Source organism: Drosophila pseudoobscura, chromosome X, assembly GCF_009870125.1.
Source record: "Drosophila pseudoobscura strain MV-25-SWS-2005 chromosome X, UCI_Dpse_MV25, whole genome shotgun sequence".
NCBI classification, from domain to species: Eukaryota; Metazoa; Arthropoda; class Insecta; order Diptera; family Drosophilidae; genus Drosophila; species Drosophila pseudoobscura.
In genome coordinates, this window is record NC_046683.1 from 8,170,079 (window position 1) to 8,193,253 (window position 23,175).

At 41.5% G+C, this 23,175-nt stretch overlaps 2 protein-coding genes and 1 long non-coding RNA gene across 4 annotated transcripts; all 3 read right to left on the reverse strand.

Annotated features, from left to right (window-relative positions):
- Positions 1-805: 805 nt before the first annotated feature.
- LOC117185090 (uncharacterized) lies at positions 806-2,334 on the reverse strand. The gene is made up of 2 exons (XR_004470599.1): positions 1,471-2,334; positions 806-1,330 (listed from the first exon to the last, which is right to left on the reverse strand). It is a non-coding gene; the product is annotated as an uncharacterized lncRNA (long non-coding RNA).
- Positions 2,335-3,650: 1,316 nt separating this feature from the next.
- On the reverse strand, positions 3,651-13,302 carry nonA (no on or off transient A). 2 transcript variants are annotated; one of them, XM_015186518.2, is made up of 5 exons: positions 12,860-13,302; positions 9,687-10,968; positions 8,282-8,587; positions 8,150-8,211; positions 3,651-3,917 (listed from the first exon to the last, which is right to left on the reverse strand). In XM_015186518.2, the coding sequence occupies exons 1-5, from the start codon at positions 13,181-13,183 to the stop codon at positions 3,666-3,668; spliced, it is 2,226 nt and encodes a 741-aa protein (XP_015042004.2). In that variant the 5' UTR covers positions 13,184-13,302; the 3' UTR covers positions 3,651-3,665. The 2 variants fall into 2 exon arrangements, with proteins under 2 accessions (XP_015042004.2, XP_002134358.2); XM_002134322.3 differs by lacking the exon at positions 3,651-3,917 and adding an exon at positions 6,769-7,386 and having other exon boundaries at positions 12,860-13,299.
- A 1,412-nt stretch (positions 13,303-14,714) lies between these two features.
- Positions 14,715-22,109, reverse strand: LOC117184499 (uncharacterized). The gene is made up of 4 exons (XM_033382418.1): positions 18,272-22,109; positions 15,227-18,085; positions 15,165-15,167; positions 14,715-15,099 (listed from the first exon to the last, which is right to left on the reverse strand). Exons 2-4 carry the CDS (start codon positions 17,838-17,840, stop codon positions 15,041-15,043), a joined length of 2,676 nt encoding a protein of 891 aa, XP_033238309.1. The 5' UTR covers positions 17,841-18,085; positions 18,272-22,109; the 3' UTR covers positions 14,715-15,040.
- Positions 22,110-23,175: the final 1,066 nt, after the last annotated feature.

A 23,175-nucleotide genomic window follows, 5' to 3' on the forward strand; every position in this document is an offset into this window, starting at 1 on the left:
ACACTCGTTCATACATATGTATGTATATGTGTATATGTCTCTCCAGTTGAGACTAACGAAAGCACAGCTTTAGGAGCTTTCAAAACAAAATGAAATGCAAAACATAACACGCAACGGTGCTGTAACAAAACTAATTAGTATTACGTACGTATGTATGAATGTGTGTGTGTGCGGGTGTCTCTTCACCACATACATACGTACACATTTAAGACGTGTTTTCATATGCAATCTGTACATACGAACAATCAAACAAGGTATATTGTGCAGAGGGTAAGACAGTCCAGGAGATCGCTTCACAGGCTTTGATGAGTGCGACACCTACCTGTGTATGTATTCGTGGATTGCGCCAAGTAGCAGTAGAGTTAAGAGTGACTCACAAAATAGGCTATTCGTAGTCGGGAGTGCCCTACCGATACCTACCAATATACCTTGCTCATGAAGATGTACATATGCTTGGGGTCCATACATACCTAACCTACACTTATGCATACGTATATGTATGTATATTGTGTAGCTGTATGTGTGCTGACATTCAGCCAAGAGATAGCGGTAGCTTCCAACACCGCGCAAGGTTTTTTTGGTTATTTTTCTGTTTTTCAGAGAAGATTAGCGTTTGCGAGCTAAAATTGCTATTTTTTCGTATATGCACACGAAATAATTATTCCACTGTGTTTAGTTTTTGGTAAATCCAATGGTATACTTGTATGTATGTGTGCATGTACATATGTATATCTTCAAGCGCGAAGGTAAGCTCTGCTTCACGTCATATGTACATGCATACGTACATACATACGTACTTTCGTAGTTAGGACAGGTTATGGTTTGCTTTTAATGAGAATGAATAAACCATACATACATATGTATAAACATACATAAACTTGGTTCTCAAAGTTAACAATGGACTTAAAAAGTACACCAAAATGCTTTGTCCATTTAAGTACCCATTTCCAAAACTTTGTCATGGTCACATCTGTTTATTTTACCACAGAAATTAGAAAAATTTCGTTCTAAAAATGATGTAAAGAAGCAAGAAGGGAAAATCAGAACCCTATCCTCATATGTCATACGATTTTGTTTTGATTATTTAAAAGAATGGAGTTCTTGTGCCAACTTTCCACCGATCGTTCTTTTTACGTTAAATAAATAAAGATTACAATGGAAAGATATGTAAGTAAATATGTTCTAATGATGCTGAACTTCGGCTTGAAAATCCTTTCTTTTCTGGTTATCAAAACATATGCGCTTAATCACCATCAGCCGCAAAGTTTATAAAGTTCCGCCAATCTGCTATTTATAGGTCTTCCTTTCACAGCTTCCACGAATTGTTGATCTTTCATTAACAAAAAAAAAGGAAGAAAAAAATAAGTGTGAAACACCTAACAGCCAAGTCGTAATTACTGGGCTGACCAAAGTTTAATTAAATGGCTAAATGGCAGGAAAGTGCCTAACTAAGACTGGAAAGGTACTTACCCCTACCCTGGCGACACATTGACCAGCTACTAGTTGTTTAATCATTCACTCTCCAGTAGTCACTGCGATATTCAACAGTCAGTCACGGTCGCGTGCGCATGCGCCTGCCCCGAAAGGTGGGTGGCTGGATGAGCAAGAGAGAGCGAGAGAGATGCAAACGGCAAACAAACAAAAAAGCACAGCATCCGCGGATGTACGGGGATATCTATGTATGTATGTGCATAGATTGTATGTGTGTATTGGCGAATGCAGGCCCGTTTTAACGCCATATTACGTCAGATCTGAACCGTGGTTTATTTTATATGGGCAACACTGGTCTGCTTGTTGTGCTGTTTGCAGACAGACACATATCTTATTACATATCTTATTGCATACACTGCATCGGCAGACGGGTGCCGGCTTACCCTGTGCGGTCAGTGGCTCAAAGCACGCCAAGAGCGCTATTTTTGTGCCGGGTCTACTATGAGTATGTACGAGTACTCGTACATATTGTACCTGTATCTACATATGTATGTATGTATTGGGATATATCACTTTTTCCACACTGAACTAATTTAAGCAAACATATATGTACGTACGTATGTATGTGTGTATGTACATATGTGCATAATCAGAGTGGCGGGGGAAGCTTTGCAGATGTTGTTTTTTTATTCCCGGCACTCTGCGTAGAGTTCAAGGGTATATTGTATTCATGTAGGTGTATGCGACAGCTAGAGAGAGAGTAAGAGCGAGAGAGCGAGCAAGAGAGAGAGAGCTGAGCTGAGCTAAGCTTAGCTGGAAAGCTTTTCCCAGTATCAGATTATGGTAATTCTTGATCTGGATCAACGGCCTTAATTGCCTTTTATAGCTGCTGGCACTTCTCTTATTTATTTTTCCAAGCCTTTTTCTTGGCAACACCATGACGGGTATATGTATGTATGTATGTCTATGCTGTGGGGGTTCCGGGCACTGCAGAGTTTTCTTTATTATTATGACAGTTGCACATTTTTTTTTACACGGAACAAATTGCCAATAAATTTATTGGCCAAAAACGCCTTATCACAGATAACTATTTCGTGGTCATGCTGCCAAACGGGTCGCCAACTGACAAATAGACCCACAAAAAAAGACGAACCACGGACAAAGTGGTCAAACGACAGTTTCTCACCATCAAAATAAAAATACGTTGATAGAATAGCAATTATTTTGGCACCACTCTCGATTTTCAATACAATACCGTACAGTATATAAGGCTGGGACCGCTTTCTCATTTAGTTTCAATCGGATAATATGTATACTTCACTGAATATTAGTGGAAAAGCTGGTTCATCAGTTCACGAAGAGTCTTTCATTAAATGCACTCAAAATTTAGTATGGATCGTTTACAAGATGCTTTTTAGAGAGTATGTGGCTTGTGCGTTGGGTGCAATAAAATTGAAGTTATTTTCTCAAACCAAATTCGGTTTATTGGTATGTTCATATACCGATATACGATACCCACTAAACTAGATACCATTATGGCGCAAAGAAACCAAAGAAATATTTATAATTATATCATGCTATAATATTATATCATGTGTCGTTGAATGCATAATTGAACATCGATCGCTTGTCACTTTCAGTAACCATTTTTGTACCCACCCCTCACCTGTTTCCAGTTTGAAGAACTATGCTGTGGCCAAGTGCATCGTGCGGTAATTGTTGTTGAAACCTTTTCAAGAATAGTACTCTTTCTTCTATTGGACAAACTGTTCGAGAGTGGTCGTGTTTGCAGTGGCCTTAATTGCATAAAGTCGTCTTTCCAAGTCGAATCGTCAGATTTCCAAAGAGATGGAAACAGGCGTGTGACTATCGGAATCGATTGAAAGTCATTTTATAGGTTCTTCTTTTTATGGTGATAATATATATATGTACGTTACCAATAACTAAATTAAACGGAGCAGGACTGTAAGTACATACATACCTATCCATATCTACACCTACGGCATGCTTTTTCAAATTAGAAGCCGTCCACTAACAGCCCTTTATCAGCGAAAAGCTAGTCAAGGATCGAGCACACGCAGTGCTTGTTGTTATTTGGTTTCTATTCGAGGGCATTCTCTTTGGCAGCATTCCCATGTGCGTATCGTGTCCAGCATTAATATGCCGCGTCATGTGAGAGCGATGATGGGAACACGGACGTTCCCTAGACGTGGATCCGACAAAAGTACTTAATGCTACCAATTATCAAATAAATACACAAACACGCACAGTTTTTTTGTCTTTGTCAAGTATCTAATCAGTTCTTTAATGAAACAAGGCGATGCAATTGACATTTTCATCTTGCAGCTGTCGTAAAAATGTTTATCGAATGCATTCCAAAATAGATAGGCCGTCACTTCATCCAATACCCAAGGTAAATGATGCCGTCCGGTAACGTCTGGGACAGACCCATAGGGATGATAATGGTGTCGATTTCGTTGGTTCTCCTGCAAACATAAAGTGGATTAGTCAAGGCGTCTTTTGATGTCAGGCTACAAGAGTGGCAGCGCTCATTGGAATGGGATTGGCCGCAAAATAACAGAAAATATCGGCACTGAAAAACGTTATTCGGGCGATGGAACAGTTGTGTGTAATTTTTAAGAAGCAGCACTCTAAAGCATAGAGCTGCCAGTACATTATAAACATAGATTACCTGATATAATTAAGCATTTTGCTGACCAACAGACAACAGAGACTGCGGTTCGGTTCTTAAGAAGGAGCGCTGGCGCTCAGGGTACCCCAAATCCAATATGCAATTCTATTCGGGAAACACGCATCATCCATTAAATGAATGTTCGTTCGTTCATATCATACAGATCTTGTGGTTCGCGAATGCGTTTACGTATACTCGTACTATGAAGCCCATCAAAGGCGTACCATACGCCGCCTTGTTCCAAGTCTCTCGCCCGAAGTCGAAGACACAGCATACTCATATAATATATAATATAGTACCCGTACAATGATCTTTAGTTTCGGGTACTGCCTCTCCTTCTTTTCAAAAATTTCGACATCATTCAAACCAAAAAAATATGATTCCAAACATTGTTAGGGGGAAAGATTGTTGGAGGGATTGCGTGATGATCTCTGGATCTGGAGCCAGAGCCAAGACACAGTTTAAGCAAAAATTCAAATACATAAGTTCTAATACTATCAAAATGGGCAATGAGATCGATATTCTGCCAAAACATGCGACTCTGAATCGAGGGACTCATGCAATGGTACAAATACAAATATTTTTAGAGTCGAAACCAATTGAAGAAGCCCAAAAGAAGCCGTCAATTGGATTCGTTGATTCCATATGCATTCAGCATACAATCAAAACAGTTAAGCAGGGATTTCTTGGGATTCTGGAGTGGCTTCAACCATTACTAGATTCAATTTATAATCAATGCAAGTTAATCGAAAATAACACTTAACAATTATGCCAGACAGTGAGTGTGGGAGTGATATACGTTGATATACAGATAGTTTATTTGTTGAACAAAAACTTTGCAGATCTTCAAAGTAGATAGTAGATCTAGTGGTCGTGTCACCAATGCAATAACATTTCTTCCGTTTTGTTGAGGCACGCAGCCTGCTTGCCTCACCAGATAGGGCCGTTCCGACCACTGCTGATGGTAAGACGGATGCTGAAGAGATAACCCCTTATATTCCAACCGATAGACCTTTTTTTAAAAATCATTTTCAGCTAGCAGTTCTTGAAGACAACCTCCTTACATCGTTTTGCAACTCATTCCACTTTTTGGCCCGACTTTCAAAATAATTATCGTAATAGTAACAAGCGTACAGGATCAATCAGAAACCATAAAATGTGGTGTGAAAATGTGTACCGTTGTTAAGCACATTTTTTGCATGCAAAATTGTTTGCTTTGCAATTCTTCACGTTCTTCACTAAAAAACAAAACAAAAAAAAAACCACCTGGAAAAGAAAGCGTTAATGGGGGGAAAAAATAATTATTTTCAATTAGCTGTTGGGAATGTTTTTTTTTTTTGTTAATTGTACTGACATTGTCACAAGGGCTGGGCATTACCTTTTCCCACTCGCCGTCGATGGATACGTGTAACGTCCTCCTCTCCACGAAGAGCATTTATTTTTCTCATGAATAAATCAGCAAAGAGAATTTCCCATTTTCATTCCTTGGTGTCATCATCGATTTCCCAATGGCATTTGCATACCCAATCAATCATTTTCCTTTGAATTAATTTCGTTATTTCGTTGGCAGACATTTTTAAAAACCATCTATGTAGATATGAACATTTTTCTTGACTGGTCTGGCATCTCTAAGATACATTTACAGGCCTCCCCACAATTTCTTTTATACAGAGAATTTTGATTGAGAATTTGCGAGTAGTTAAAAGGAACAGAAAGGCTCTGTCTCCCAGTCTCAAGTCGAACATCGAATGTGCCTCCTCATGCACACGAGGTGTATTTTGTTTTTGGATTTTCGGCCATTCTTTTTTGCACTTTTCGCTTATGCGCGTCTGTTGGGCGTCGCTTGTCGAAGAATAAATCTTGAAGCAGTTGCTTTTTACAGAGAATTTAGAGTGAACTTTCTTTTAGGATAAGTTCAGTCTCCAAAAAGTATCACTAACAAATTGTTCCCCCAAATACAAGAGCCCATAAATGAAAGTAAGCTTTAAATTCTCAAAAGTATTGATAGCAGAAGGCAGTCAGTCGTACAGATCTTTAAACTATATTTAGCTGTACAAAAGCCCTTTATCCGTTTATGAAATTCTGTTTTATACATTTTTAAGAAGTCTTATGTAAACTTGCAAATAGCACCCAAAAACCCGCAGATAAAAATCGGCATACGCCATACATATGGACATTTCCAATCAGGCACGTTCAAAATATATAGTTTTTGGGGCTTATTTTCATACTTTTTTTTTTTGGATAGTTGGATATGTAAGAGACATGAATACATCTTTCATTCATTCATGATTCTTGGGACCGATTTTATATCCCAGCATATTGTTTAGAGCGCTTTTCGTTTGTGTTAATAAGTTTCAATCAATTTCAGGAATAATATCGGTACAGACTTATATGGAATTGTAATTTTATTTGGTCTTGGTGGAAATGTCCATACATATGTATACAGATTATACTAGGAGGGAAAACCAGTCGGAACGTTTTTCTCGAAGCATTCGTACAAAGAATATTTGCTGCAGCAGCACAACACTCCCAGAACACAGGTATACTCACCCACCATTCACATTCCATGTGCTTGAACATTTCTTGTTTGGTATGGAATTATCATATCAGTTGGTAGACAGACATCTTGAAATTCAATAGTCGAATTATTATATATCTTTATATATTTGAATCGAATGAAAGACAAAAAAAAAATAAGAAAGGTAGACATACTGCAGAACATAGTCACTATATATCTCTAAAATTATCATATGATTAAATAGATGTACATAATGGTTAAAATGGGATGGGAATTATCTTTCTATGTTTCTGTTTCTGCCTTTTCTCACGCTGCATGCGTTTCTTCATCGCTTCGCTTGGCTTCCTTGGTTATCAATCCGATCGATCGATGTTTGATTATTTTGTTATTTTTTGTTGGGGATCGTGTGACAGTATTAAATCTAAGCATTTCAGTTTACTAAAGATAAAAGATGCTGGTTTATTTTTTTTGTCTGGCAACAGACAAAGTTGATGTTTTAATGTTTCGAAAATTTCACTCGCGACAGGAGGGAAAATGTCAAGACTAAGTGTTTAACTATATCATCCGCATTTTATGTTTATGTGTGTGTTTGTGTGTGTGTGTGTATATATATGATTAATCCAGTTGTGTTTTTGTCTTAAAAACGACGACGTCCCCATGGGACATTATTTCCTCCGCCATTATTTCCGCGCTGATTGCCGCCTTGGTTCATATTGTTAACCCCAAATTCAAAAGCGAAGGAGTCCTATTCGAGCAAGGAAATATAATTGTTCAATTGAGTTGTTACTATAGCCACATATAAGCCCAGTCCCCAAAAGCCCCCACCCCTTGCCCCTTTATGATCCGGCGACCCACCGAGCCATATGATCAACGATCAATTATTCAATTTGCATTGAAGATCAAGAAAATTCTACCTCCCATAAAAGTACAAAATGTGTGTACAATAGGCATTATTTTCTATACAAAATGAAAACATATACGAAATAGAAATGAAAATTCTTTAGAAATAAAACGAACAAAAAATGTGTGCTCCATCGTGAGCAAACCAATCCATGTCCATACAAGGATTCCACACAGCCCCCCCCACAAATGTCCCACAGCAATAAGGCCGAAATTTCTTTGTTCCCATTAACCCTTTGCTCACATCCCAGGGGATGTGTGTACATTGTACATACACATGTTTACGCAGCAAATACTTAAGACTTAGCCGCCAGATATTTTAAAATGAAATTAATATGAAAATCTAATTCGATTCATACGCCCAACGCAGAAGTTTCTCGAGAGTTTACTACACTCATGGCATACCCCAGATATTTCGAAATATTCTGCCCAAGAATAAAGTACAATAGATGGTTGCCTGTTCCTGCCACTGTCCTAAATCTGAATAAACCATATGACCCCCTCTGGTTGTTTCAGAGAAAAGCGTTGGGCAAGAACAAAATCTTGGCCATAGGCCATTTGGCCGGGCTGAGATAAGCCTCTGGTGGTTGAGAGAGCCCTGTACATACCTGTTTGTTGGGTCCGCCGGGACCAGAGTTATTTCCAGTCATGGTTGAATTGTTATTGTTGCCTAAACAGAACGGAAAAGTTATAACAAATTCACATTTAACCAATCATTGTATTTCCTTTTCTTTGTTTACCTCTAAAAACTTCAAAGGGAGAACTGCTGCCTCCGAAATTGTCAAAGCTAGAGTTGTTTCCACCGCCACCGCCGCAGCCCTCCTGCTGATCGAGCAGCGAGTTCAGCTGCTGTGCCTGTATGAACAACGTGTTCTCCTGCTGGCGACGACGCATATCCTCCTCCTGACGCACCATGCGTGTCTGCATTTCGCTCTGATGGCGACGCATAGTATCCTCATCGCGCTTGCGCATATCCTCGGCCTGCTTCTCGCGCATTTCCCACTCCATCTTCTTCCGTTCGTTGTCCACTTCTCGCTTTCTCAGCTCTAAAGGAAATATACGCACAACTATTAGGACAAAAGTACATAAACATAACGGCCATGATCTGCCACGATCATTGCCTCCTAACGAAGTAGAACTCTTTAGTTTTTATCAGAATGAAACCTCAAAGGACGACAACACAATATCTTTCGGAGCATCTTCCCACAAGCCATAATAGCCTCTCTTGTAATGGATGGCCCACCCCACAATAGAAGATCTTGCTTAGATCTTAGATAAATTCAAAATTTCAGCAGCTATCACTCCTGCCTATCCAGGCATTGTTTTCTCTAAACAAATGTTCCCATAAGCGAATGGCTACATTTATTCGGTATGCATGGGGGCCAAGTCTTGACATAAAGTCGACATATTCTTGTAAACGTTAATACGTTTATTCGATTTTCAGAATATTTTTGCCCTTTTCACCTCTAGAAAAATCAACAAACAAAATATTGAGGTGTTAAAAAAAGTTACAAAATTCCTTGGAACGAATTTTAACCAATCGTATGGCCATACAGGCGGCACTGCTGGATATACAATAAATTTGGTTGATTTCTAAAATTAGTTTGTTTTCCATATATATTTGGCATCTCTGCTGTTTTGTAAACGCGTAAACGCGATTATTCTGCGTTACTGCGTTAACGCCATATTTCGATATTAGTGGCAGAACGGAACAGTGGAATCAAAATCAGTGTGCCCATATGGAATGTGTTGGTAATGGAACTGTACTTTTAAATAATGTTAGAAAATTTTAAATGCTATTTCCCAGACCCCTGGATAGAGAATTGATATGTATGTTCTTTAATACACTCCCTCCCCATCATAGTCCTCCTATATTTAGAGAAGTTAAACCAAAGTCTCGTTATAGTCCAAATAGAAACAAAATACTTTTTTGTTAGACAATCAAAAGTGAGAGAGAAACAGGCAGATTGGATGACAAAAAGATTTGTTAGATTTGCGGCTAATGCGATGCATCCACGCCACGCACGGGGCAGAGGCCATAAGATACAATAGAATGATATTGGAGAATATGGGGGACAAGATCAACGTATTTGTGGGAAGATTTTTGGTGTTAATCCGCCCCCTCCCGACCATAATAATACTGACCTTGACGCAGGAGCTCAGTCTCTTGCTCATACCGAGCGTACTCCATCTGAGCTTCCAGCTTGTCTTCTTCCATTTTGAGCTCGCGCTTAAGGGCGTCCTGCTTGCTCTTGTATAGATCGTGCAGCTGCTTCCAACGGGAGCCGTACTCGTGCTCAAACGAATTGAGATCGGCAAAGCGCGGCCCAACGCTGCGCTCCTGATTGAAGTCCTGCAGCTTCTTGTTGAGGGCCTTCTCGGGCAGACCATCGTTGTCGTCATTCACCTCCATGGGTTCCACCAGGCAGGGCCGCAGTGAGGCCGTCAAAAAGAAGCACTTCTCATTGCACAAACGCAGACAGGCGCTGGCTGACGACTTCTTGGCAAACTCGACGATACCCTCGCCCGTATGCTTGCCGCGATCGTCAACAGTTATGCTGGCCCGTTCGAGGGGGCCGAATATCTCGAAAGATTTGTACAGCAACTCGTTGGACACGAACGGTGTGAGATTGCTCACGCGCAAGATGGTTGCATTGGGCGCGAAACGGACGCGTAGCTGGCGTCCCTTGCGCAGGGAACCGTCCAGGGCGCGCTTGGCTTTCTCGGCATTCACATGATAATCGACCTTAAGGAATGTAAAGTTCTTCTCAATGTTGGAGAAGATTTCGCCAATCTCCCCGAATGGTTTGAACATTTCGCGCAGCTCGTTGTCGGTGATGTCGCCGGTAAGATTGCCCACATACAGGCGATTGCGTCCAGAGAATTTCGTCTCCTCGGGCACCTCTACGGGTGGCAGCTCCAGAGTGGGTCCAGCTATAGCCCGCAGACGTTGGCCAATAAAGAAATCATCACCGCCGCCGCCGCCACCGCCTCCGCGGGGACCGCCGCCCATCATGCTCATGTTGGGTCCGCCTTGGCCACCGCCCGATCGTTGACCGCCGCCACCGCGATTACCGCGATCACGCTGCTGTTGCTGGCCACCGCCGCCGCCTCCTTGGTGATTGCCACCGCCTCCTAGATGATGGCCACCGCCTCCTAGATGATTGTTACCGCCTCCTGGATGATTGCCGCCACCGCCACCTCCCGGATGATTGCCGCCGCCGCCACCTCCTTGGTTATTGCCAACGCCTCCTCCTCCGCCGCCGCGCGGACCACCGCGGAAACCACCTTGCCCTTGTCCTTGACCCAGCCCTGGACCTTGGTTTGCATTGGGAGCTGGCTGCTGAATTACAGCCACAGATTCATTAACTTTCTCAGCGACATTTCCGGCGTCCGGCTTTACTGCTTCATTAGTGGTAGACTTTTGCTATATTTGTATTATATATATATATCAGTATAAGAAGAATGATGAATTGGATGTGGAAGATATGCACTGCACGGATATGTCTGGGCCACCCAATCCGCAGTGCAGTGCAGTGTGTCTAGGCCCCTCTCTGGAGGGGAACTGGAACTGGCACTGGCACTGGCACTGCAGAAATGGAGCCCATTCATGGATGTGCATATACTTGTACTATGTATGTGTATGGGGAATAGAATATTATACTAAATTATTACGCCTGAGTACCCCTCGCCCCCACCATAAGAAACCATCCCTAAAAACGAAATGGCGTTTAAACCCATCCAAAAATAATTATTTTTTGAACCCTTTCAAAAAGGAGTAGCACACATTTTGCAAAGATTGGCCATATTTACGGCACATCATTCGAGTAATTCAATTTGTCCAATAAAATCGCATGTTTTGAAGATTTTCAAAGGAAAACTGTAAATGATTACATTAAATTCGATACGGGTGCCGTTATCGTTTCCATGGCAACGATCGCTCGATTTACATCAAATATTTCCAAGATAAACATATTTTGATGATGTATGACTTTAGACTTTGCTACAGCAAGAACTGGTAAAAGCACGCAGTGAGAGCGAGAGATATATGTACGTCCAGTTGGCTTTCCAGTTGAGCTGGAAGCAGCGCTGCGGCGAAGATGATCGATTGTTGCAACTTTCAGAACCAATTTTGCTGACTTGCTGGCAGTGTGTGTTGGTAAAAGTAATTTCGTCGACTGATAGCCGGGAGACGGGTTTAGAGACCGCTACGAACACTAATTATGCATTTTGTCTATCTCTCTCTCTCTTTTAGCAGCATATTTAGCAAAGTCTAATATCATACAGCTATTGGGTTCCGCAAAGGGTATACAACTTTCGGCAAGCCGAAATCCACGTGCGTTCACCCCACCCCCGAGTTTCAGCAAAACATTCGACAGAGTCCCGTTACTTTAGTGGCCGTAGCCTGCCATCAGCAGCATTCGCATCGGTGTTGCTGCAACAGCCTAAACGGTGCAGCATTGCCCGACTTGATCTCACAAAAACTCGTAATAATAAATAAACACAATGTACATACATATGTGAATGACACCGGGGACACATGGTGTCAGGCTTCAGCAGTTCCGTTTAGCCAGTGGTTAAGTCTGCGAAACTTCACCCCCTCCGATAACGAAAATTTCAGCGATCGAAAGCAACTCTAAGCCGTGATCCGCATTCCAAATAGATGAACATGGGACACAAATATCAGAGTATCGCTTCGAAGTAACCCACAAAAGTTCCAAGAGTGTTCCTCCTTCCTGCACACATTTTCATAAGGCATACATATGTACATATGCATGTTACGTACGTGCATAAGTGAAAAAAGTTCAATGTTCAATGAACTTTTGATTGTTAGGAAATAACACCATTCTTTTATGGATACTACCCGGAATCGCATCTGCTTTAACAATTGAAAAATTTGTATAATAATTTATGCAAATTTGATTGTACATAAAAGTGTAGTGTATGTTTTGTAGCTAATTCCCAAAAATTCTATAATGCATACATGCACACGTTGCAGTATATATTTATACGCGGAATTTTTTCAAAGGGCTATTTTTGCAGCTCCGCTCCCCAAACGCCAACTGCCAAAATGTTAAATTATGTATGTACACATGTATGTGTGACATATAAGCAAAGCATTGTATTTTTTTTTGTACGGGCGTGTACATATGTTATGAATGTGTGTATATAGAATCAAATCTAAAAAGTGCACAGAATGAACCGGTACATTTTGTTGTTGTTCTTTTAGACGCATGTAAGCCCCTTTTATGTGTGGTGAACATACAAGAGACGATATTTGAAAGGATAGGGGATCTTTCGATCAGTTTTTCACTTACATTTGCGTTATTTGGACCCTGAAAATTTTGTCTATTTTGGTTTCCTCCACGATTGCGATTGCGATTGCCGCCGAATCCACCCTTGTTTCCGAAATTCTTATTTTGATTCTGGCCACCACCAGCGGCACCACCACCGGCAGGACCGCCATTCTGGTTGTTGGAGCCACCAAACCGTGGCTTCTTTTCGGCTGGACTGCCATCGGGGCCATCACTTTGTTTCGCTGCAGTGTGCTTGCCAATAACTTTATTGGCCGGATTGTTGCCCCTCTGCTGGCGTTGCGGCAAAGGTGTAGCACTGGGACCATCCAAAATGATAGTTTCCATTTTAGAATACTTGTAGCGACGCGAGAAAAACAATATATAAAATTGCACAGAATACAGAAAAAGAGCGATGAAAAAAATTATTTTTTAATGGCCGTCGGAGCCAGTGTGACCGCGGACTTATGGATAAAATATACCTGACCCCCAGAAATATACCGAAACATACCGTCTCGTTTTAAAAATATACCGTAAATATACTGACGAAGTCAAGTTCTGTTGTACGTATTCCTCGTTTTTGATATTCTGTGGAATATTACCAGCTAAATAGAATATTTAGCAGTGCCCACATAATTTTATCCGAATTATTAAACTATTCTCAACTTGACTGGCTTATTGAAAACACTTGCTTTTATTGGTTTTTGCTTAAAAAAAGGTTTTAGCGAAATAAGTCAAACAAAAAACAAGTAGCGAAATAGGTTAATCAAAACAAACGAAAAGGGAAATTCGTTCATATTGCTCAATTTTGATATTCCATTGAATAATGCTGACCAATTAAATCTCTTAGCAATGCCCACATAATTTTATCCGATTAATGCATTACTTTGCTACAAGATTGGCTTATTTTAAGTACTGATTTTTATTGGACTATTTAAAAAATAGGGTTAACAAAAAGAGGTGAAAAAAGCCGCAACGCTGCTTCCGTCTCAACTGAAAGGCCAACTAGATTCATATTCAGCCCTCACTGGATGTTTTTCCCTATAAGGTTGGTTTTGTTTTTGCAGATAGTCAGTAAGCTAAGTCTAATGTCATACAGTTATTAGATATAAATTTAGATATACCCGCTTTTGATTCTCCGTACATGCATCGATATTTGTGCACGATAAGAAAATCGAACTCGGCGCTTACATATGTATGTATGTACCTACATATGTTATAACGAGGGGGAAAGTTGTGAGTTGCTGCGGACACCGCAACTCTACTTAGTCAGTATGGCTCTCCTCCATCAGACGGCGCTAACATTGCACGACAATATTGTTGCCACAGATTTTCGTCCTTTCCGGAGGCGAAAGGGGGTGGGGCGAAATTTTTAAATATATGTACGTGTAATAGTGACATATCACAGAAGTTCGGATACAAAATGTCGTTGCTCATAGGGACGGACTGACGGACGGACAGACAGACAGGGCTCAATGTACTTTGCTATTGATGCTGATCAAAAATATATGTATATCCTTAATGGGGTCGGAAACGCTCTTCCTTCTGGACGTTACACACATTCATTTTCACCACAAATCTAATATACCCCTATACTCATTTTGAATATAATATAATTATAATATAATATATATAATATATATATAATAATTATAAAATGATTATTTTTGATTTTTATTGTATAATTATTATTTTTGATTTTTATTGAATAATTATTATTATAATTGTTAGTCTTGATTCGTATTGAATAATTATTATTTTTGATTTTTATTGAATAATTATTATTATTTTTTTTATTGAATAATTATTATTATTTTTTTTATTGAATAATTATTATTTTTAAGCAAGCATTTGATAGCAATGCTTTTGCTATTAGCTAGTAGCATTTACTATTCTTAATTGTCGCAAACGCAACATTATAAATTTCTTGCACGCGCTGAGAAAAACCAAGCTAATTTCGACGACAAAAAGGATTTGTAAAAATTATGAAAACATAAAAACAATTAAAATGGACCAGTGGAAATCACTTTTGTGTATTTCATAGACAAACAGCCAACATATTTGTGCGACAAAAATGTATTTTGATAATGGAGTTAATGACTTGCCTTAAACTTATCATTTAATTTTAACAAAAATATAACTAATTTAAATTGCGAATCAAGTCAGACTATAAAGTCAGCCGCAACTAAAAAACAACATACAATTTTACAAGATACTGCAACGTTTGTGAACCATGAACCTTCTGTTTTTTTTTTGACATTGCGCTGAAATTATACAGAACAGAAAATACAAGAATAAAACGAGAAGCAGTATCTGTTTATGTACGTACGTTCTGAAAAGAAAATGAATTCAAAATTAAAATATTTTCAAGAATTTCATTAAGCTACGTACTATGTTTATATTTCACATCATAACATATCCTGAGTGGTGGTCTAACTCTATATCTGCTTTTTGTTCCATAAGTTTTCTGGGTTGGGATGGTACTTGCCAATTCCGGCGATACTTCATCAGTTTTCATATCGGGCCGCCCGGTCTGACCACTCACTGGTAGTGATCCCCCAGGTTGGCCAGAAGGATCCGGTTCCAAAGTTCTCTCTTTCGCAGTACTGAGTATATCGCTTAAATCGGAGGTGCCAATTTGGCCATCTTCTGGTGGTTCGATCGAAGTGAATGGAAGAACTGAACTTTCTGGAGATGCAAATGAATCTACTGAAGGATCGGCTTCCGTACTTTTCTCTTCAGAAGTACTGAGTAAACTAATTAAATCAGACGTATAAATTACTACTTCTGTCGAGTCCACTGAAACAAGATGTGATATCCCTGTTTGGCCATCTTCTGGTGTTTCGATCGAAGTGAATGGAAGAACTGAACTTTCAGGAGATGCGAATGTATATGCTGAAGGCTCGGGTTCCGTACTTTTCCCTTCAGAAGTACTGAGTAAACTAATTAAATCAGACGTATGAATTCCTACTTCTGTCGAGTCCACTGAAACAAGCTGTGATACCCCTGTTTGGCCCTCTTCTGGTGTTTCGATCGAAGTGAATGGAAGAACTGAACTTTCAGGAGATGCGAATGTATATGCTGAAGGCTCGGGTTCCGTACTTTTCCCTTCAGAAGTACTGAGTAAACTAATTAAATCAGACGTATAAATTACTACTTCTGTCGAGTCCACTGAAACAAGATGTGATATCCCTGTTTGGCCATCTTCTGGTGTTTCGATCGAAGTGAATGGAAGAACTGAACTTTCAGGAGATGCGAATGTATATGCTGAAGGCTCGGGTTCCGTACTTTTCCCTTCAGAAGTACTGAGTAAACTAATTAAATCAGACGTATGAATTCCTACTTCTGTCGAGTCCACTGAAACAAGCTGTGATATCCCTGTTTGGCCAACTTCTGGTGGTTCGATCGAAGTGAATGGAAGAACTGAACTTTCAGGAGATGCGAATGTATATGCTGAAGGATCGGGTTCCGTACTTTTCTCTTCAAAAGTACTGAGTAAACTAATTAAATCAGACGTATGAATTCCTACTTCTGTCGAGTCCACTGAAACAAGCTGTGATACCCCTTTTTGGCCCTCTTCTGGTGGTTCGATCGAAGTGAATGGAAGAACTGAACTTTCAGGAGACGCGAATGTATATGCTGAAGGATCGGGTTCCGTACTTTTCCCTTCAGAAGTACTGAGTAAACTAATTAAATCAGACGTATGAATTCCTACTTCTGTCGGGTCCAATGAAACAAGCTGTGATATCCCTGTTTGGCCAACTTCTGGTGGTTCGATCGAAGTGAATGGAAGAACTGAACTTTCAGGAGATGCGAATGAATCTACTGAAGGATCGGGTTCCGTACTTTTCTCTTCAGAAGTACTGAGTAAACTAATTAAATCAGACGTATGAATTCCTACTTCTGTCGAGTCCACTGAAACAAGCTGTGATACCCCTTTTTGGCCCTCTTCTGGTGGTTCGATCGAAGTGAATGGAAGAACTGAACTTTCAGGAGACGCGAATGTATATGCTGAAGGATCGGGTTCCGTACTTTTCCCTTCAGAAGTACTGAGTAAACTAATTAAATCAGACGTATGAATTCCTACTTCTGTCGGGTCCAATGAAACAAGCTGTGATATCCCTGTTTGGCCAACTTCTGGTGGTTCGATCGAAGTGAATGGAAGAACTGAACTTTCAGGAGATGCGAATGAATCTACTGAAGGATCGGGTTCCGTACTTTTCTCTTCAGAAGTACTGAGTAAACTAATTAAATCAGACGTATGAATTCCTACTTCTGTCGAGTCCACTGAAACAAGATGTGATATCCCTGTTTGGCCCTCTTCTGGTGGTTCGATCGAAGTGAATGGAAGAACTGAACTTTCAGGAGATGCGAATGTATATGCTGAAGGATCGGGTTCCGTACTTTTCTCTTCAGAAGTACTGAGTAAACTAATTAAATCAGACGTATGAATTCCTACTTCTTTCGAGTCCACTGAAACAAGATGTGATACCCCTGTTTGGCCCTCTTCTGGTGGTTCGATCGAAGTGAATGGAAGAACTGAACTTTCAGGAGATGCGAATGAATATACTGAAGGATCGGGTTCCGTACTTTTCTCTTCAGAAGTACTGAGTAAACTAATTAAAGCAGACGTAAGAATTCCTACTTCTGTCGAGTCCACTGAAACGAGATGTGATATCCCTGTTTGGCCCTCTTCTGGTGGTTCGATCGAAGTGAATGGAAGAACTGAACTTTCAGGAGATGCGAATGAATCTACTGAATAATCCGGTTCCGTACTTTCCTCTTCAGAAGTACTGAGTAAACTAATTAAATCAGACGTATGAATTCCTACTTCTGTCGAGTCCACTGACACAAGATGTGATATCTCTGTTTGGCCCTCTTCTGGTGGTTCGATCGAAGTGAATGGAAGAACTGAACTTTCAGGAGATGCGAATGAATCTACTGAATAATCCGGTTCCGTACTTTCCTCTTCAGAAGTACTGAGTAAACTAATTAAATCAGACATATGAATTCCTACTTCTGTCGAGTCCACTGAAACAAGATGTGATATCTCTGTTTGGCCCTCCTCTGGTGGTTCGATCGAAGTGAATGGAAGAACTGAACTTTCAGGAGATGCGAATGAATCTAATGAAGGATCCGGCTCCGAATGTTTTTCTTCAGAAGTAGTGGGTAAATGAATTATATCCGAAGTAGAAACTCCTCTTTCTGTAGAGTAAATTGAAATTTGGGGTGATACTTCTGTTTGGCCACCTCCTGGTGGTTCGATCGTGGTGAATGGAAGCGCTGAACTTTTAAGAGATTCGAGTGACTCTACTGAAGCATCCGGTTCGGTACGTTTTTCTTCAGGAGTACTGAGTATATCAATTAAATCGGACGTAAGAATTTCTCTTTCTGTCGAGTCGACTGAGACTGGTGGTGATACTTCTGATTGGCCACCTCCTGGTGGTTCGATCGTGGTGAATGGAAGCGCTGAACTTTTAAGAGATTCGAGTGACTCTACTGAAGCATCCGGTTCGGTACGTTTTTCTTCAGGAGTACTGAGTATATCAATTAAATCGGATGTAAGAAATCCTCTTTCTGTCGAGTCGACTGAGACTGGTGGTGATACTTCTGTTTGGCCACCTTCTGGTGGTTCGGTCGTGGTGAATGGAAGCGCTGAACTTTTAAGAGATGCGAGTGACTTTACTGAAGCATCCGGTTCCGTACGTTTTTCTTCAGGAGTACTGCGTGTATCAATTAAATCGGATGTAAGAATTCCTCTTTCTGTCGAGTCGACTAAGACTGGTGGTGATACTTCTGATTGGCCACCTTCTGGTGGTTCGATCGTGGTAAATGGAAGCGCTGAACTTTTAAGAGATGCGAGGGACTCTACTGAGACATCCGGTTCCGTACGTATTTCTTCAGGAGTACTGAGTGTATGAATTAAATCGGACGTGAGAATTCCTCTTTCTGTCGAGTCCACTGAGACTGGTGGTGATATTTCTGTTTGTCCACTTTCTGGTGGTTCGATCGTGGTGAATGGAAGCGCTGAACTTTTCAGAGATGCGAGTGACTCTACTGAAGCATCCGGTTCCGTACGTTTTTCTTCAGGAGTACTGCGTGTATCAATTAAATCGGATGTAAGAATTCCTCTTTCTGTCGAGTCGACTAAGACTGGTGGTGATATTTCTGATTGGCCACCTTCTGGTGGTTCGATCGTGGTAAATGGAAGCGCTGAACTTTTAAGAGATGCGAGTGACTCTACTGAAATATCCGGTTCCGTACGTTTTTCTTCAGGAGTACTTAGTGTATGAATTAAATCGGACGTGAGAATTCCTCTTTCTGTCGAGTCCACTGAGACTGGTGGTGTTATTTCTGTTTGGCCACCTTCTGGTGGTTCGATCGTGGTGAATGGAAGCACTGAGCTTTTAAGAGATGCGAGTGACTCTACTGAAATATCCGGTTCCGTACGTTTTTCTTCAGGAGTACTTAGTGTATGAATTAAATCGGACGTGAGAATTCCTCTTTCTGTCGAGTCCACTGAGACTGGTGGTGTTACTTCTGTTTGGCCACCTTCTGGTGGTTCGATCGTGGTGAATGGAAGCACTGAGCTTTTAAGAGATGCGAGTGACTCTACTGAGACATCCGGTTCCGTACGTTTTTCTTCAGGAGTACTGAGTGTATGAATTAAATCGGACGTGAGAATTCCTCTTTCTGTCGAGTCCACTGAGACTGGTGGTGTTATTTCTGTTTGGCCACCTTCTGGTGGTTCGATCGTGGTGAATGGAAGCACTGAGCTTTTAAGAGATGCGAGTGACTCTACTGAAATATCCGGTTCCGTACGTTTTTCTTCAGGAGTACTTAGTGTATGAATTAAATCGGACGTGAGAATTCCTCTTTCTGTCGAGTCCACTGAGACTGGTGGTGATACTTCTGTCTGGCCACTTTCTGGTGGTTCGATCGTGGTGAATGAAAGCGCTGAACTTTTAAGAGATGCGAGTGACTCCACTGAAGCATCCGGCTCCGTACGTTTTTCTTCAGGAGTACTGAGTGTATCAATTAAATCCGATGTAAGAATTCCTCTTTCTGTCGAGTCGACTAAGACTGGTGGTGATACTTCTGATTGGCCACCTTCTGGTGGTTCGATCGTGGTAAATGGAAGCGCTGAACTTTTAAGAGATGCGAGTGACTCTACTGAAGCATCCGGCTCCGTATGTTTCTCTTCAGAAGTGGTGGGTAATTGAATTGTATCGGACGTAAGAAGTCCTTTTTCTGTCGAGTCCGCTGAGACTGTTGGTGGTCCCTCTAGTTGACCACCTTCTGGTGGCTCAGTCGTAGTATATGGTAGTACTGAACTTTTAAGAGAAGCGAAAGACTCTACTGAGGACTCCAGTTCCGTGAGATTTTCCTCAGGAGTACTGAGTTTATGAACTAAATCGGACGTGAGAGTTCCTCTTTCTGTCGAGTCGACTATGACTGGTGGTGATACTTCTGTTTGGCTACCTTCCGGTGGTTCGATCGTATTGAATGGAAGCGCTGAACTTTTAAGAGATGCGAGTGACTCTACTGAAGCATCCGGTTCCGTAGGTTTTTCTTCAGGAGTACTGAGTGTATGAATTAAATCGGACGTGAGAATTCCTCTGTTTGTCGAGTCGGCCGAGACTGGCAGTGATACTTCTGTTTGGCCACCTTCTGTTGGTTCGATCGTGGTGAATGGAAGCGCTGAACTTTTAAGAGATGCGAGTGACTCTACTGAAGCATCCGGCTCCGTATGTTTCTCTTCAGAAGTGGTGAGTAATTGAATTGTATCGGACGTAAGAAGTCCTTCTTCTGTCGAGTCCTCTGAGACTGTTGGTGGTCCCTCTAGTTGACCACCTTCTGGTGGCTCAGTCGTAGTATATGGTAGTACTGAACTTTTAAGAGAAGCGAAAGACTCTACTGAGGACTCCAGTTCCGTGAGATTTTCCACAGGAGTACTGAGTTTATGAACTAAATCGGACGTGAGAGTTCCTCTTTCTGTCGAGTCGACTAAGACTGGTGGTGATACTTCCGTTTGGCCACCTTCTGGTGGTTCGATCGTGGTAAATGGAAGCGCTGAACTTTTAAGAGATGCGAGTGACTCTACTGAAGCATCCGGCTCCGTATGTTTCTCTTCAGAAGTGGTGGGTAATTGAATTGTATCGGACGTAAGAAGTCCTTTTTCTGTCGAGTCCGCTGAGACTGTTGGTGGTCCCTCTAGTTGACCACCTTCTGGTGGCTCAGTCGTAGTATATGGTAGTACTGAACTTTTAAGAGAAGCGAAAGACTCTACTGAGGACTCCAGTTCCGTGAGATTTTCCTCAGGAGTACTGAGTTTATGAACTAAATCGGACGTGAGAGTTCCTCTTTCTGTCGAGTCGACTATGACTGGTGGTGATACTTCTGTTTGGCTACCTTCCGGTGGTTCGATCGTATTGAATGGAAGCGCTGAACTTTTAAGAGATGCGAGTGACTCTACTGAAGCATCCGGTTCCGTAGGTTTTTCTTCAGGAGTACTGAGTGTAGGAGCTAAATCGGACGTGAGAGTTCCTCTTTCTGTCGAGTCGACTAAGACTGGTGGTGATACTTCTGTTTGGCCACTTTCTGGTGGTTCGATCGTGGTGAGTGGAAGCGCTGAACTTTTAAGAGATGCGAGTGACTCTACTGAAGCATCCGGCTCCGTATGTTTCTCTTCAGAAGTGGTGAGTAATTGAATTGTATCGGACGTAAGAAGTCCTTTTTCTGTCGAGTCCGCTGAGACTGTTGGTGGTCCCTCTAGTTGACCACCTTCTGGTGGCTCAGTCGTAGTATATGGTAGTACTGAACTTTTAAGAGAAGCGAAAGACTCTACTGAGGACTCCAGTTCCGTGAGATTTTCCTCAGGAGTACTGAGTTTATGATCTAAATCTGACGTGAGAGTTCCTCTTTCTGTCGAGTCGACTATGACTGGTGGGGATACTTCTGTTTGGCTACCTTCCGGTGGTTCGATCGTATTGAATGGAAGCGCTGAACTTTTAAGAGATGCGAGTGACTCTACTGAAGCATCCGGTTCCGTAGGTTTTTCTTCAGGAGTACTGAGTGTATGAATTAAATCGGACGTGAGAATTCCTCTGTTTGTCGAGTCGGCCGAGACTGGCAGTGATACTTCTGTTTGGCCACCTTCTGTTGGTTCGATCGTGGTGAATGGAAGCGCTGAACTTTTAAGAGATGCGAGTGACTCTACTGAAGCATCCGGCTCCGTATGTTTCTCTTCAGAAGTGGTGAGTAATTGAATTGAATCGGACGTAAGAAGTCCTTTTTCTGTCGAGTCCGCTGAGACTGTTGGTGGTCCCTCTAGTTGACCACCTTCTGGTGGCTCAGTCGTAGTATATGGTAGTACTGAACTTTTAAGAGAAGCGAAAGACTCTACTGAGGACTCCAGTTCCGTGAGATTTTCCTCAGGAGTACTGAGTTTATGATCTAAATCTGACGTGAGAGTTCCTCTTTCTGTCGAGTCGACTATGACTGGTGGGGATACTTCTGTTTGGCTACCTTCCGGTGGTTCGATCGTATTGAATGGAAGCGCTGAACTTTTAAGAGATGCGAGTGACTCTACTGAAGCATCCGGTTCCGTAGGTTTTTCTTCAGGAGTACTGAGTGTATGAATTAAATCGGACGTGAGAATTCCTCTGTTTGTCGAGTCGGCCGAGACTGGCAGTGATACTTCTGTTTGGCCACCTTCTGTTGGTTCGATCGTGGTGAATGGAAGCGCTGAACTTTTAAGAGATGCGAGTGACTCTACTGAAGCATCCGGCTCCGTATGTTTCTCTTCAGAAGTGGTGAGTAATTGAATTGTATCGGACGTAAGAAGTCCTTTTTCTGTCGAGTCCGCTGAGACTGTTGGTGGTCCCTCTAGTTGACCACCTTCTGGTGGCTCAGTCGTAGTATATGGTAGTACTGAACTTTTAAGAGAAGCGAAAGACTCTACTGAGGACTCCAGTTCCGTGAGATTTTCCTCAGGAGTACTGAGTTTATGATCTAAATCTGACGTGAGAGTTCCTCTTTCTGTCGAGTCGACTATGACTGGTGGGGATACTTCTGTTTGGCTACCTTCCGGTGGTTCGATCGTATTGAATGGAAGCGCTGAACTTTTAAGAGATGCGAGTGACTCTACTGAAGCATCCGGTTCCGTAGGTTTTTCTTCAGGAGTACTGAGTGTATGAATTAAATCGGACGTGAGAATTCCTCTGTTTGTCGAGTCGGCCGAGACTGGCAGTGATACTTCTGTTTGGCCACCTTCTGGTGGTTCGATCGTATTGAATGGAAGTGCTGAACTTTTAAGAGATGCGAGTGACTCTACTGAA

Coding starts and splice junctions, on each gene's coding strand:
- nonA (XM_015186518.2), bottom strand. CDS start 13,183: ATGGAAACTATCATTTTGGATGGTCCCAGTGCTACACCTTTGCCGCAA. Junction 8,212..8,281: donor TCCCTTTGAAGTTTTTAGAG/GTAAACAAAGAA, acceptor CGTTCTGTTTAG/GCAACAATAACAATTCAACC. Junction 3,918..8,149: donor CCGGCGGACCCAACAAACAG/GTATGTACAGGG, acceptor TTATGTTTGCAG/GAGAACCAACGAAATCGACA.
- LOC117184499 (XM_033382418.1), bottom strand. CDS start 17,840: ATGTCTGATTTAATTAGTTTACTCAGTACTTCTGAAGAGGAAAGTACG.